This window comes from Typopeltis vanoorti, chromosome 12, assembly GCF_054136105.1.
Source record: "Typopeltis vanoorti isolate ZY-2024b chromosome 12, IOZ_Tvanoo_1.0, whole genome shotgun sequence".
Classification (NCBI taxonomy): domain Eukaryota; kingdom Metazoa; phylum Arthropoda; class Arachnida; order Uropygi; family Thelyphonidae; genus Typopeltis; species Typopeltis vanoorti.
In genome coordinates this window covers 29,310,627-29,326,982 of record NC_143560.1, presented here as the reverse complement: position 1 = coordinate 29,326,982, position 16,356 = coordinate 29,310,627, and the positions used below count along the sequence as shown (strand labels likewise).

Sequence of the window (16,356 nt, the reverse complement as noted above, 5' to 3'; positions counted from 1 at the left end):
TTTCATTATCTTTTTTTTTTTTTTCCCCTAGGGCTTCAGAGAAGTGGTCATGGGAAAAGAAAAAAAGAATGGCCTTTTTTCGTGGATCTCGTACTAGTGCTGAAAGAGATCCATTGATATTAATTTCTCGTGAAGAACCTGAAATGATTGATGCACAATATACAAAAAACCAAGCATGGAAATCAGATCAGGTAAAATTGTTTGTTATCTTAATTCAGGATGAAATCATCAGTAAAAATAAAGATTACTTAGAAGGTAGCATAATTATTAACTAATAATTTTAGCAAGAGGTCCTTATAATATAGGCAAATGAATAATTTTTGCAAAATGCAAGCAATCTTTTAATGATGTCTTTATAAGTCTTAGATTTAAATTTTCACATGTGCATATATATATATATGTGTGTGTGTGTGTGTGTGTGTGTGTGTGTGTGTGTGTGTGTATGTGTATATATATATATATATGTATGTATGCACATGTTTCCTTTCAGTGTTTACTCTGAAATGTTATGCTGTCTTTGAAATGTGGATGCTGCAAAGAATTATGAGGATATCATGGAAAGACAAATGAAGAGGTACTAGAGATGGTAGGTGTAAACAGGAACCTGATAAAAGAAATTAAAAAGAGAAAAGTCAGCTATTTTGGACATATTCTGAGACATAACTGCCTACAAACTTTTCGAAGGAACTGTTGAGGGAAAGAGAAGGAGAGGAAAACAAAGACTGGAGTGGATGAAAAATATAGAAGACTCGATCTATCTCTCATATGAGGAATGCAGCAGAGAGGTGCAAATAACACATGGTGGAGACACATTGTAGTCAACCTCCTGGAGGGAGAAGACACCTGACAGGACAGGAAACTTTCATTAAATCAAATCACATACATCAGTCATGCTGTAAAATGAAATATAGTTTAAACAAAAAAGGTAATAATAAATAATAGATAGTATATCATCAAATTCCTGACATATGCCTTCAGGGAATGCACAGGATCTTATTATAGTATTACATGAAAAGTTACATCATTTCCTATCAACAATTTTCCTCCAAATCAATCTATTATCTGTCAAGACTCCAACATTATCAGATCTTATATTCTGTCTTCTAAGACACTTTTTACTATATCAATCCACCTATATCTTGGTCTTCCTCTGGGTCTTTTTTCTACCAACCTGGCAAACAGCATTTATTTTGCTAATCTTTTCTCTCACATTCTGTTTAAATGACCATACCACCTGAGATTAGCTCTACTAACACATTCCTAAATACTAACTATGGCAAGTTCTTTCCTAATATCCTTGATTTTAATATGATACTGCCATTGGTGCCCTAACCCGAGAAAGATTAGGGGCTGTTCAGTCCCCTAATCTTTCTCAGGACTCTCATATCTGTGGTCTCCAGTCTTTGATCAAGAGTTTTATTTCTAACCCAGCTCTCAGATCCACGCATTAAAATTAGCTAGTTTAGTGTTTTGACTAATTTTTTCTTGTTCCATATAAAATTTTCAGCTGATTTCCTACGATACCAGTTTTGCTAATTCTGCTGCCTATTTCCAAATTTAATTTGCAATCTTTATAAAAAAATTGCTATAAATAGCTGAAATGTTTTTCTTGTTCTATAGGTTCTCTGTTCAGGATGTAGTTGATGTTTTCAATATTTCTACCTATTTTCATTGTTCTTTGTCTTTTTAATGCTGATTTTCATACCAAATTTATTACCAGCAGTTATACAATTTGGTTAGGAAATCCTGCAGACTTGTCCTGGATTTATTTAGGAGTATAACATTATCTGCATAAAGTAAAGAGCTAAGTTTAACATTTCCAATTTTGATATCAGGTTTAATACTATTTTCCTTAATAATGTGATTCATATAGATGATGAATAACAGTGGAGATAATGTGTACACCCTTGTCGCACACCTGACTTAACATCAAACCACCGTGGACCTCCTTCAATTCTAACTGCTGATTAACTCCAATAGAGACTATGTATTGTTTGATATAATGTCCAAGTTAAACTATATACCTGAAGTATTTCAAACAGCTTTCCTTGTGGCATTTTGTCATATTCTTTTCCAGATCTACAAAACTTAAATACAAATCCTTGTTATATTCTCATGATTTGTCTTAAAGTGAAAACTGTTTTACTTTAATTTAACTTTCACTTTGTTTCATTTAGCAGTCTTTCAAAGCAACCATACATCAAGAATATCTTTATCCTTTCTTATCCTTTATCATCTCTAATTCCTTTTACAGTCCTCCTTCCTCTATATCTCAGCTTTTTTTATAGCCTCCAGAATATTTTACTGTCCTCCTGATATTTATTTTCTATGTTCTTATCAAAGTCTTTCCATGACTTTTACATAATGCTTTGCTTTCTTACATTTTTCTCTGTATTTCCTAGAGCACAAGCTGACTTACTTGCCAGGAGCTTTTGATATGCTTTCTTCTTTTCCTTGACTCCCCCTTCAACTTCCTAAGTTCACCATGGAGTTCTAATTTTTATATCCTTGCCAATTATCTCATCACATGCCTCTCTGGTTGAATCAATCAAAGTTTTCTCTAGGGTGTGCCACTGAATCTCCAAGGTTTGTTCTTGTTTTCAAAGTCTTTCAGTTTTTCTTGAATAATGTTTGTGTATTTGAGTTTACAGTTCACAATTGGTATCTGTTCAACTTTGATTTGTTTCAAAACTTTCTTACCCACACCCTTCTTTTCAATATGAAGTTCAATTTTATCCTGCTCAACACTAAATGGAGATCACTTTCTATTTCAAATCCTCTGTATATCCTGAACCAGTAGGAAAACATCACTGTCGGTAATAACATAGTCAATGAAACTTTTCTTATTCCTTGTATCTTCTCTTCATGAATTTATGCACATTTTTATGTTGGAACATGGTTTTAGTGATAACAAGTACTTACCATTATTATTAGCTTTACTCTTTTCTCCATATTTTCTCAAAACATTCTTATATGTCTGGCAATCTTATTCTACTCTGCTCTTTAGATCTCCAACAAGGATCAACTTTTCATTTTTCCTTGTGCCAGCTGCCTTCTCTAATGCCTCAAAAAATTCCTCCATTTCTTCCTTAGTAGAACCTTCTATGTAACCATAAGTACAGATAAGTCTCATTGTCCAGTTCCCCATTCTGATATTTGACACATCACTCTACTTGATATTGATCATTCAAGAAGATTATCCTCATATTTAGTGTTTAATATTATAGCTACTCCTTTTCTCTGATTGTTATTTCCTGAATATAACATCTTGTATTTGTTGCTTAGGATTTGACCTGTTTTTGTTTGCCTATTATGTCGATCTGGTACCTTATCCAATTCTTCTGCTAGTTCCATTTCTTTTCCATCAATGCTTATATTAATAGTGCTAATCTTGATCATGTTGAGTTAGGGTTTGGGTTTAGATTTTATATAAACACACACACACAGCAGGCTCTTGATTATCACTGGGATTAGGTTCCAGGAGATGCCTGCATATCTAGCATAAATAAAACCTAAATTATGTAAAAATAAATAAATACACTCTCTCTCTCACACGCATAATAGATAGGTAGGTATTACCGATGATAGGTAGGTCCTAGTTGTGGATCATCAGGATTGACTGAATCATCTTCTGTTCTCTTTGTATTAGTTTTGAACTTTTCAAAATTTCTTTTGGAAATAAAAAAGGAAAGTTGTTGGCATTTCTTAACACCTCCTTTTTTGCTGAATATAGTAGTAAGGCTGCAACGCTGTATTGCCTCCTCTTTTAGTAGAACAGGCATCATTCCCAGTCAGGATCAATGTTGTCTAGCCTCTACCAGTGCCTATCAATTCCAACCAGAATTTACTGCAAGTCAAGGGTTTTTATAGACTATAAAATGAAATCTTCTTGTTTTGTTTCTTTCATTTAACTCATCAACTCACAACTTAGTTTTCCTTGATATAGTTTCCATTGTCTTTTTAATTTTATCAGCATTTTTCATGATTGTTGTTATAGTGGGAAGTGATATGTAGCTCTCTGCAAACAGTAGGATGTGATGGCCCAACCCCCATTCTTCTAATGACTTCCATTTTTTCTTCTAACATGATAAATTTGAATGGTCTTTCAGCAACATTTTCACTGGCAGTTACTCTTCTACTCTTATGACCAGACATAGTTAAAGTGTTATTTTTTATTTTAAAGAACAAATTTATTAAAATGGCACTATATTAAAGTGCAGATATAGAGTACAAATAAACCTCAATAACATATCATAGATATTATAAACCCAGTACAGTGTTCAAGTTCACAAAACCAAGTTTTAAAATAATTTCACTATTGAATATAACATAGTAATCCAGGACAGTGAGATACAATGCTTGGTCTTCCTAGTAGTGCCACACAGTTGAATTTTTTTTGGTGTCAGCAATGAAAAATAGAATTTTCCAGATTTTGAGAGAAACCAAGAAATTAGAAAATTCTCAAACCAGCTGTTATAAATTAAGGATCTACTGTGCGAGCAAGGTCTGGAAAGTTCTGATATAACCACAAGAAGGAACATACGAGGATATAAGCATATAAGAACATAAGTTACCTTCATAACTCTGCTACTAATATGTACAATTTAGTATACAGGTTACTGAAGGGTCAATATTGTATAACTGGGAGGGGGGGGGGATCAGTGCTGCTTCTGATTTAGTATCCATTTTTCACTTTTATGTGCCATGTTACCAGGTATTGAATGAACAAAAATGGGCTGAATAAACTGTATTCTGTATTGTTCAAACCACAAATGGATGCACAGGTACAAAATGTCATTCCAGCATGGAGTTGCATGGCTAAACAACTGTTTCATTATTTTTTTATCAGGAAACCCAGTACAGGCAGCAAAAATTGAGGTATTGGAATAATATCAAACTCAGTGTAATTGACGATTACATTGAGAGTGATTCCTACATCAGTGGAAAAGGTTGAACTAGCAAAAAAAAAAAAAAAGTCACCATAATTGGCATAATTTAGATATGACTAAAACAGATGAGATTCTTCTACATACACTGTAATAGTAGCAGAATGATTCATTATTGTTAAAATGATAGTTTATATTATGTCAAGATACATGTGCTTCATTGTTTGTACTATGTATTCCAATTCCATCATAATCAAGGTCCGAGAATTTCGAGTCTTTATGATAATGCCTTGATTTGTAATGCACTCGTGCATTAAAAACACTGTTATGGCATGTTACTTCAAAATCCTCTTTGAACTTATAAATGTATCTACTAAATTCAATATATGATTACCTTAGATTACATAGTGTTTTTCCTTTGTTATGTGATATTATATTTATGCTTTCTTTTCCCTCCCTCAATGTCCTTAACATATTCTTTCATGCGAATTTCTCCTGAATGTTCCATTTCCAATATAACAAATGCAGAGCTGCCTTTTTCTGTTATTTTCAGGATTCCAGTATTAATAAAACTTACATTGTGGTCTTCTAGGACAATATTAACGTCATCAATACACTTAAGCTTTATAGGTCTTATTCTTTCCATCCTCACATCAAAACACCTGTTTTGCTTAAATAGATTAACTTCGCTTTGCTCATATTTCTTCAATGAATGCTTATAATGTCAGGTTCCTTTGTAATGTCTTCATTTTAATATGATTCAGCTGTTGATATAATATTTTGACTTTCCTAATTTTTCTCAGAATTTTTTATGTACAGTCTCTTCTCTTTAATCGACTGTTTTATTCCTAACAAAATTCTCAGATCAATAAGTGAAAACCTCTTTCAGAACTGTCTTATATAGTGTGCTAGTTTAGTGTTCTGGTTAAAATCTTCATTAAGAATTGCTGAAATAGTGTCAATATCTAAATTGGTGAAGTATTTTACTTGTTTATAGGTTCTCTGTTGAGAATGCTCCTGATGTTTTCTGCCTGTGTACACATGACATGTAGTAAAAGGGCAAGGAATGGTCTTCAAATTAGAACCTTTTTTTTAGAATTTTTCAGAGTAGTTGGTTTTCAGTACTGTCAATCTGTTATTATCATCATTATAAATATTATAAATATAATATAATGGTTGGTTTCTTGGGAAGATCTGGATGATGATGTCCTCTTATGTGTGCTTTGGAAGTTGTTGGCCAGATTAAGTTAAATATAAATTCTTCTTCTTCTTATTATTATTATTATTATGTGATTCCTCCAATTGAGAAGATGATTTAGAATGTCGATCATCTGCTAATAGATACCATTTAATGCTGCTTATATGGTATTTGAATTCTTTTTTTTTTTTTTTAATCAAATGCTAGAATATAGATGGGATATCCTAAACTGTACATCGCAATATTTGCATATTCTAGAAAATGTAGATATCGCCAGCTGGAAAACATATAATAAAAATTTAAAAAATGCACACTTCCAGCTTTTCTCTTATGTCAGACTTATTATTAATGATATATTCCACTAAACTTCTGCAAGTACATCTTTAAATAACAGCTCAGTAATCCAGACTGTTATGCAGTCAGAATTATTGCAGCTGTCAGAAAAATCAGTGCAATATCTAGGTTTTTCTCACAGAGAGCAGTGAGTGAGTATAATAATTTGCCCTTAGGGGGTAGTGAGTGTATCTAGTGTGAATGAATTTAAGGGAATGTATGATAGCTGGTTTGGGTGATTTATAGCCTCCCTCGATGAGTCTTTGACTCCCTGGAGGTCTCAGATAATAATAATAATAATAATACCTTTATTAATCTTTATCACTAAATAACTTCCATGTTTATGTTATGTTTGAATTTTGTTATATAGTAGGCCTGCACAACATACGGCCCACAGTGCTATTTATTTTGGCCTGTCTACCTGATTGAAATTATTTAATCATATGGCAATATGAAATTAGATGATTTTTTCCTAGCCTTGAATGAAATTTTTACTAAGACTCTGCATGTTTACGTTCATGCGATTAATGTCACAATCATGTTTCTTTCAACTCGACAATAAATTGCATTTGGAGTTATTCCCACTGTCATATTTAATAACAAATTATTACAATCGCTTCGAGGTTTTGTTAGCGCTAGTGTCACTGCGGGGAAATTTAAAGTTACATCTCTGTGAAAACGACTTGATGTTTACAAACAAGAACGAATCGTATTACACAAAGTTGGCCGTGCCTTGACTGGTGGCAGTGTAGTGGTTGTAGCTGGAGCATTACGTTACATAACTGTTATCATAACCTGCATTATTTTGAGTTTTTCATCATTAGTTTTTTGTAATTAATATTGTCAATCTTGACACAATGAGCTTAAGTAAAAAGCGTAAAATAGATTTGGAACATCGAGCGTTTAACCCTGAGTGGACAAACAAATAATTTTTTACGTTGTTTAAGGACAAAATAGTGTGCATTGTTGTTTGTCGGGAATCTATAGCTGTGCCGAAAGAGTACAATCTGAGACGTCATTTTGAATCGAAACATCCTAACCTTGGCAAGTTGAATGCAAGTGAAAAGCAAATAAAAGTGGCAAAGTTATTGAATAAGTGTGATATTCTCAGTGAAATTATTAGTAAACTTTGTGTTTATGTTTAAGCGGTTTTTATTGAGAAACTTTGCAACTATATCTGTTTGTAAATAATTTTGATTATAATTTTAATTGTAACTCTCTAAAAATTTTAAATATGCATATTAATTAGTATTTACTGTATACCTACTAACAAATTTACTTAAGTTTAGCTGCAGTGGACTAGTCTAAGATTCAAGGTCCAAAGTGATCTGGCCCTTGGTCAGGTGGTCCAAGTTGGGTTTGGCCCTCAAAGACAATCAAGTTGTGCAGGCCTGGTATATAGCAACATAGTTGTTCCAATGCGTACATTTTGTGGTCACATCATGTACACATTATATTACAGATGACAACCAGAACTTATATATTGCCATCCTGGTTGGCTGAGCAGTTAGCATACCTGCTTTCCAACTAACAGGCTGTGGGTTTGAATCATGCCATGGGTATGGATGTTTGTGAATGTCTTTATAACATGGGATGGATTTCATTGCTTGGTGTGAGACCACCATCCCACTTATTGGAGGTCTGAAGCAACAACTTGGAAAAAAAAAAGAACTATACAAAAAAAATCATATAAATCAATAGGAAAAAAAATTCATTAACTTACCTACATATTGGAAGCCTTTCATGCATAGGAGCTACATTAAAAAATATCATCTTCCTTTTCTCTGTGATTTAAAATCTCTTTAGTGCAGTAAAAAAAAGTGTGCATGCCTACAACTATGGTTTGTTTTTTTAATAGTTATCCATAGTAACTTCAAAAATATCAAAAAAATATACAAGTTTTGCATTACTTGGAATTTTTGGAAAGTGTGTAAATTACCTGATATTTAAACTAGTTTGTTATTTAAAAAAAATGAAAATTGCAACATTTCTCTCTCTCTCTTTTTATTTTTTTTTTATTTTTTATTTGTCAGGATACACTTGGTGCCCTGCCAGCTAAAGAAATCAGCTTAGATGATCACTGTCAGTATAAATATCTCTTTAATTTCAGAGGAGTAACAGCAAGTTTCCGATTTAAACATTTATTTCTATGTCGTTCATTAGTGTATCATGTAGGAGATGAATGGCTAGAATTCTTCTATCCTGCCTTAAAGCCATGGGTGCATTATATTCCTGTTAATAAAGACCTTTCAGATGTTAGGTATAGAGTTTTTTCCTGAATAGTCATATTTTGGAAATTATTGTTGAATATTTAAATAAATTTTGTCTTACATTAAAATTTAAAATACAAAAATTTACCATTAATTAGTTATACTTCTCTCTAAGACAGCATTTCAACCGACTTCTAGTTAGAATGCCAAAATTCAGACAAACCTATGGACCACAGTATGTGAATATTGAAAATTATATGTAAAAAAAAAAATGTGATCAGATTTTTTTTTCCATGATACATACAGAATTGAACAAAAAAGTAGTGTTCCTTGCACTTTTGCTAAAATTTAAAAAGAAAAAAAAATGAAGCAAACAGTATGAGAGAAGATATGGAAGGATCAACTGGAAGAAGTTAGTGACAAAGGAAAATTTGTTAATCTGTTATTCAGGACTACGAAGACAAATGCCGTGATTCAGAGCACAGGCTGTATAGAAGGAATGGTTGCAAGTTTTTGCATGTGTGAAGCAATATGATAGAAGAAAAGAGGATCTGCTGCTATTGAATTTGGATGAATTGAGTCCATTTAGAATAAAATACTTTGATTGCAATATTAGTAACAATTTTCCATTCAGCACTGATTTTGAAAGTTTTTTCACTTGGTTATACTATAAATTAAAGATGCCAAGAAATTATATTCTTGGTTTCATTCTTTATCCAAGTGTAAGCAAACAAAGTTTGTATTTGAAGTAACTTTACAGCTGGGCTACTTGTATATAGAGGCTAATGACTTCACATCAATTGATTTAGTATCCCTTAATGCCACACATTATGGGATACTAATGCATACATTATACATATCCTTATGGATATGAGAACAGCTACTATCCAGACTAGTTTCAACCTTTATTGAGATCTCATCAGTAGTAGGCAGACCAAGAAGTGATACCGAGGTTGAAGTAATGCAAAAGTCCTATTTCCATATACAAGTTAGTCAAAAGGTGTCACATCTTATTACTAAAATACTCTGGGTTAGAGATAGATGTTTTTAAGTTTTTTCACTTGGTTATACTATAAATTAAAGATACCAAGAAATTATATTCTTGGTTTAATCATTTATCAAGTGTGAGCAAATAAAAATTTGCATGTGAAGTAACTTCACGACTGGGCTACTTGTATATTGAGGCTTTGCATTATGTGATACTAAGGCAATTGAAAGTCATTAGCCTCTATATACAAGCAGCCCATTTATGAAGTTACTTCATGTGCATGTGCATATTTAGCTGAACTAGCTGTGCCTTTGATCCAGCTATATAACTTGAGTCTCAGCACAGGCAGGATTCCACAGGAGAGGAAAGAATATGTGATAATATCATTGCAAAAGGTGGTGCAAAGACTGAAGTGTCTTCTATCAGTACTGGTATGGTAGTGAGCATTTCAGAAAAGTTGGCAAGTACTTACTTAGAAAAGTGTGAATGGATTATGTTTGAGTAACTTGCTTGTATTTTATGATAATGTTATGTTTGAGTAACTTGCTTATATTTTATGATAATAATATCATTATTATTATTATTATTACGGGCGACTCCAAGGAGTCCTTAGACTCATCGAGGGAGACCCTAAACATTATGTCCATCACAACTATTCGACATTCACACAGTATCTATCATATTTTGCCTTGAACTCATTCACTGTCATAGCACCCACAACAGACTCTGGCAGCTTATTCCACTTATTCACCACTCTAAAAATATAAAACCCAGCTCTAACACCCTTACTAACCACACTCTTGCCCAGCTTCCATGGATTGTCCTCTAGTCCTCCCACCACCAGTCCCATTCTCAAAAATATCCTCTGAATTAATCCTATAGAAACCCTTCAGCAATTTGAATGTCTCAATCATATCTCCCCTTTTCAGCCTATCAACCAATTTTTGTAACCCACAAATCTTCAACCTGTTTACATAAGGTTCATTCCATAGACCTACTATCATTTTGGTCACTTGCCTCTGGATCCTCTCAACCTCCTCTCCATCAAGAAGAAACCTAGATGACCAGATCTGGGCACAGTAATCAAGATGGGGTCTTATCAAGGCTTGATACAGAGGAACATTATGTTTAATTATATTAATTATTTTAATTAATATTATGTTTAAGTTAGATAAGGAGAATGGATATGCCATAATATTTTTGGGCTTTACCAAAGCTGTTTGATAGGATACCACATAGAAGGCTGTTACATAAGTTGGAGGATATGAGATTGGATTATAAACTATAAGCTTGAATAAGCAGATGTCTGACTGAGAGATATCATAAATATCAGAGATATCTTTCAAGTCATGCTTCAGTTATTGGAGCATCCAAAAGTTGCAAGGAGCTATCTCTAGAAAATATAAAGGATGGTCAAATTCTTTTATTTTTTAGTTAGAAACTTGTGGACATCTGTTGCATCATGTGCAGAGACATTATCACGATTATGTGATGGATGATCCAATTGTTCAGTCAAAGTTCAGGTCTCTTTTTACAAGCAACATTACATAACCATGCCAGCACTTCTGAATAACAGTGATGATTCGCTGTTTGTCCTTTTAATGAATTCAAAGTGAACTATGTCCTTAATGATAAAAAAAAAATAAATAAACAAACATTGTCTTGATCTGCAATCATGACATTCATGCCTCTTTCGACTATAGTGAAGATGATGTTTGGCATTTTGTTTCAGGGTCATATTGAAAGCACCAAGTTTCATCAGTAATAACTCTGTCAAAAGCAGTGAGTTGTTTTTGACGGAATTAAGTGAAGTTCAAAAGCAGTAATGGCTGCTTTTAAACTTCACTCAATTTTTCTCATTCCCAAATCATTCGTCAAAATCTTCTTCACTCTTTCTTTGTATAAATTTAATGTTTCTGCCATTAAACCTTACACTTAATCTTTTTTCCAGGTGAACTAATTTCTGCACTCTAATTTTCACTTGTTTGATGAGTTGTGGTCTCCTAGTTCTTTTATTGTGTCTCCCATCTTCCCATCCCTCTTTAAGCCTCTTTTACCACTCGAATATGCTAGACAATATGTTAACAGGTGAACAGTCCTATTAAAAGTCCTTCACATACTACACAGGATTTGGACTCATGTCTTTCCAACCAAATGGCATTGTTAGCCTTAAACTACTCTTAACATGTCTAGTTTCGTTTGGGCTTTTGCCTGACTTTGTGCTAATCTTGATGCTAATACACTGTTCTGAATTTCATTTGCTCATTTTTTGGCCCAAAGCAACACACACACACACACACACACACGCAACTATCATAGCTTGTGAACTATTGACTTGATGCAATAGCACAGACATGCCTAAACATGCTCAGTCACACAATTACTGAGTCAACAACATACATACAATAATACAAGGACATTATGGGAATTTAATTGACTCACCTCATGCAGCTATTTGCTGATGAGAATGCAAAAATTGACAGGGTAGTCAGGAATATGACTGATATGCAGCACTTACCAAATGATAAAAGGCTGGAATTGTTAGTATATGAAAATGGCTGTCATTTCAGTGTTCCTATCCTATTCTATCCTTCTCATCCATCTAGGACAGGTTGAGTCCTCTCCTAATGAGGGATTACTGGCATAATAATGCAGCCGGTTCACTACTCCTCTGCTGCATCCCCTAAGGGCGATATTCATGACTGTATCCGTTTGTGTTCACGGGGTCGGTTTGCCTGCTTGCAGGATGAAAAAACCCTGCTGCCCATGCCCAAGACCGGCTAACTTGGCTATGGCTAAGGAAGATCCTTGAGCTCTTCACGTCGTCAATAGGAATCAAACCTAGGACACTCCTTCCCTAGGCATATGGTTGCAAAGCACATAGCCACTAGGCTTACGTGTGGACCATTTCAGTGTTAGTAAAAGTAAATTTATGCACTTTGATGTGATGAGATTTCAAATGGCATATATCGTATTGGTGGGATCATGCTAGAAGAAATTGATTAGGAAAAGGATCGTGAAAAGTTCAGATCTTAATAGATAGGAAGTTAAAGTTCAGGATCCATACAACTCACAGGATAATTGCAATACTGAAACAAACTGGTATGTAAGGATATGAATGTCATTTTGCCTCTTTACAAAGCATCAATTTACAAACCATACCTGGATTATTATGTTCGGATCTGGTCTCTGGTTTCTGAGGTGATACAGTGGAGAGGGTGTGAAGAAGTGTGCACACTGGAGAAAAAGAAATGACATAATAGAGACCTACGAACTTTTGAAATGGTCTTAGAAGATACCAGCAGATGGAATTTTAAATTTTATGAAGGGTGGTGGAGAGAACAAGAGTACATCCACAGATGTTGTGAATTAATGCAGTCAAGGAGTGAGAGCTAGATTTTTCTCTTATAGAGCAGTTGGCCATTCCAATGGCTTGCCTTTGGAGGTGATGAGTGCCAGTGGTGTGGATGAATTCAAGAAAAGTTATGACAGCTGGTGTTTGTGATATGTGACTTCTCTTGATGAGTGAGAGCTGGAACACCTCTGACTCCCTAGAGGTGTTTCAGCTTACTTTGCATTGGCATGAATCAGGTTTAAATATTTTTGAGATAAAGCGTATTAAAAAGAATGCAATCATTCTCTTATTCCAGTGTATCAGGGGTTTATCATTTGTCAGATAAAATTTGTACAGGTATCATTAGTCTTTTGACTAATAATACCTGTACCTGTAAAGTGAGCACCTCCCAAAGTGAGTCTTTTGACTTACTTTGGGAGGTGCTCACTTTCACATTCAAAGTTCCTCATACTGTCTTTTAAATGCATTACAGTCACCTACTCTTCATTAAAGAACCTGCTCTTTACTTCCTTGTTTACATTCTCATCTTATAGCTTCCATGATGGTCACTTGTCTGTCTGAAAAATGTCTTCCATATTAATCTAGTAATAATTCCTTACTAATTGACATGTCTCAACCAGAACCCTCCCTCTCTCTCTTTCTCTCTCCTTCTCCTGTTTACTAGGTTTTGCAAATGGAATGTTCTCAATATGTCTTCATACCCAACATTCTGGAAACCAACACCATCTTAGTCAATCTTCTCTGAATCCTCTCCAAAACATTCTCATCTTGAAAATCAAATGACCAGACCTGTGCAGTAATTTTAGATTGGATATACAAATTGGAAAGGGAAATGAGGAAAACCATGTGATCAGTATAAGAAAATGATTCCCAGAGAATCATATCTCATATATTTCTCATATTCCTCTTACCCTCTTTTACCTTGCGGTGTCGAGGGTTTCTTAAACATTGGACCTCAAACCATTCACAGGATAAAGTGGTCAGCCCTATGTCCTGAGTTCTCAAGGCCGGTTTGCCTGCTTTGTGGGATGAAAAACCCCAGATAAACTGGGGAGAAAAACCCTGCTGTCCATGCTCAAGACAGGCTAACTTGGCTATGGCTGAGGAAGATCCTTCAGGTCCTCACGTCACCGACGGGAATCGAACCTAGGACACTCCTTCCCCAGGCATATGGTTGCGAAGCGCATAGCCACTAGGCTAGCTATGCGGACCCCAGAGGATCATTCATTTCAAATTTTACTATTAAGTGTCCTTTCACAACCATTCTTCATTTATAGAATATTTGTAAACAGAATATGGTACATTATATTTTCTCTCAAATTTTTCAGATAAAGAATTTAGATATTTTTTAAGTATTTTGGTGGCTATAGTTTGCCATCATTGGATTATTATAAAGGCACTTTCATGGAATCGAGGACTCATTGAGAGATAGAGAGAATGAGGGAGGGAAAATCTTCCAGTTCACACAATGCCCAAATGTATCTTATCCATCTTTAAAAACAGTCACTGGAGATGCTATGCTTCACATTATCTACTGGTAGCCAATTCTGCACGCTCACCACATGCCATTGAATCTGGATCACATTTTTCCTCATCCCTTACTCAATTTTTAGTGATGACCCCAAGTTCTTTTTTCCACCTGTCATGAGCTATAAATCTCACTCGTGTGTTTGTAAAACTGTTAGCTCCTTCTAAAATTGTATATGTTTCTATAATTTCTCCTCTCTCTCTCTTCCTTCTATTCCTTAAACTTTTAAGAGCATCTTTCCTTAATATGTATGCCAAGTCCATAGGCCAGTTATCTTTGTTGCCTGTTGCTTGATCCTTTTAACTATATCCCCATCTTCATGGAACATAAGATCATATCTGCAGACAGTAGTCTAGATGTAGTGTTATTAGCATTGGAAGAATAACTTTCTTGCTCAGTGTTGAAGAGATTGGTGTCCTCTTCAACATTGTGGTTATCCAATGTGATGACTTCCATTTTAGCAATGCTGCCTTCCTGAACTTTAACTCTCTATCCATCATCATCCCCATATCTCTAACTTCATTGACCACTTGTAACAAATTACCACTAATCATTGCAGTATTCATCATCATCATCAAATTCCTGCCATGTATCCATAAGGGGTGTACAGGATATGATAGTACTACATGAAAAAAATTACATCATTACTAACTTCCTATCTACAATTTTCCTCCAAATCAGTCTGTTACTTGTCAAGGCTTCAACATTATCAGATCTTATATTTCTATCGTCTAGCACTTAGAAACATCAAACTGACCATTGTCATTTGTTTATAGAAATTTGTTCTAATCAGCCAGCAAGGATTCTGTATCAAATATTCCTGAACATCCTTTTCAACTTAATATAATTGGCCAATAATTGTATATAACTATCCAGACTAATCCCATTGTCATTAATATACAAGTTAAACAGTGACCCAAACATGTGTAAACCCCCTCCCCCCCGGCATTCTACTAGTTACCCTCCTCTTATGCTTGGCTCGTCTATACCTTATTTTCTGATATCTATCAATTTACTTTTCTCCTATCCACATTACAAAAAAAAAAAAAAACTCTTTTGCACACCCATCCCTTTGAATCTGTTTATCTATCCTCCATATGAAATGCTTCCCAATCCTTTGGAAAAATCAAAAAAAAATTGCGGTCTGTCCATTTCAGTTATTCAACTCTGCAGTCATGCTATTAGAAAACATAGTAAATTGTTAATGCAAAATCTACCATTAACAAAGCCTGCGTTCCTCTATGGGGAGTGAAGGTGTTACCACCCACCTTGTTGCAGATCCAGATTACCTTCTCCAACACCTAAATGATCACTCTAGCAATATTAATTGGCCTGTAATCAGTTGCTTGTCCTAGTTTTGTCCTTGTATGAATATTATCTTTCCTTTCTTCCATTCATTAGGAATTATACTTCCATTTAAACTGAATTTGAATAACCATGTCCAAGGCACTGCTAATTCTTTTTGCACATTCCTTCAGCATCCTTGCTGATGTCTCATCCACTGCTGTGTTTAAGTCAAGATCTTGCAACAGATCTCCAACTCATTCACCTCTATTCTTTCACCTAGTTTCACCTCAGCATCCAAATAAGTAATGAGTAGCCTAGAATATATGTCTTACTAAAGCATCTAATGCTTTCCCACTTCATGCATTCATTAAGGTTATTCTTCCATGGACAGTTTTTGTTTTATTTAGTGATTCCTTCAGATTTCTGTTTGCCTGTAAACTGATTTTCAGTCTGATTTGGTCTTCTAATCATGGCTATAAATCTCCTATTTTTTTTTTTTTTTGTACTGTTCCTGGGCCTTGTCATTGCCTTTCTTTATGTAAAATAAGCAGTAACATGTTATGATTTTTAG

The 16,356-nt window shown here is 34.4% G+C and overlaps 1 protein-coding gene across 1 annotated transcript in view; it reads left to right on the top strand.

The window, feature by feature from the left end:
• Nucleotides 1–16,356, top strand: part of LOC150100654 (protein O-glucosyltransferase 1-like) — a 128,145-nt gene that overhangs the window by 73,678 nt on the left and 38,111 nt on the right. The window contains exons 6-7 of the mRNA XM_090401777.1: nucleotides 32–191; nucleotides 8,451–8,677. Coding sequence (XP_090257903.1) covers nucleotides 32–191; nucleotides 8,451–8,677 — 387 coding nt within the window. The remainder of the gene's footprint in view (nucleotides 1–31; nucleotides 192–8,450; nucleotides 8,678–16,356) is intronic.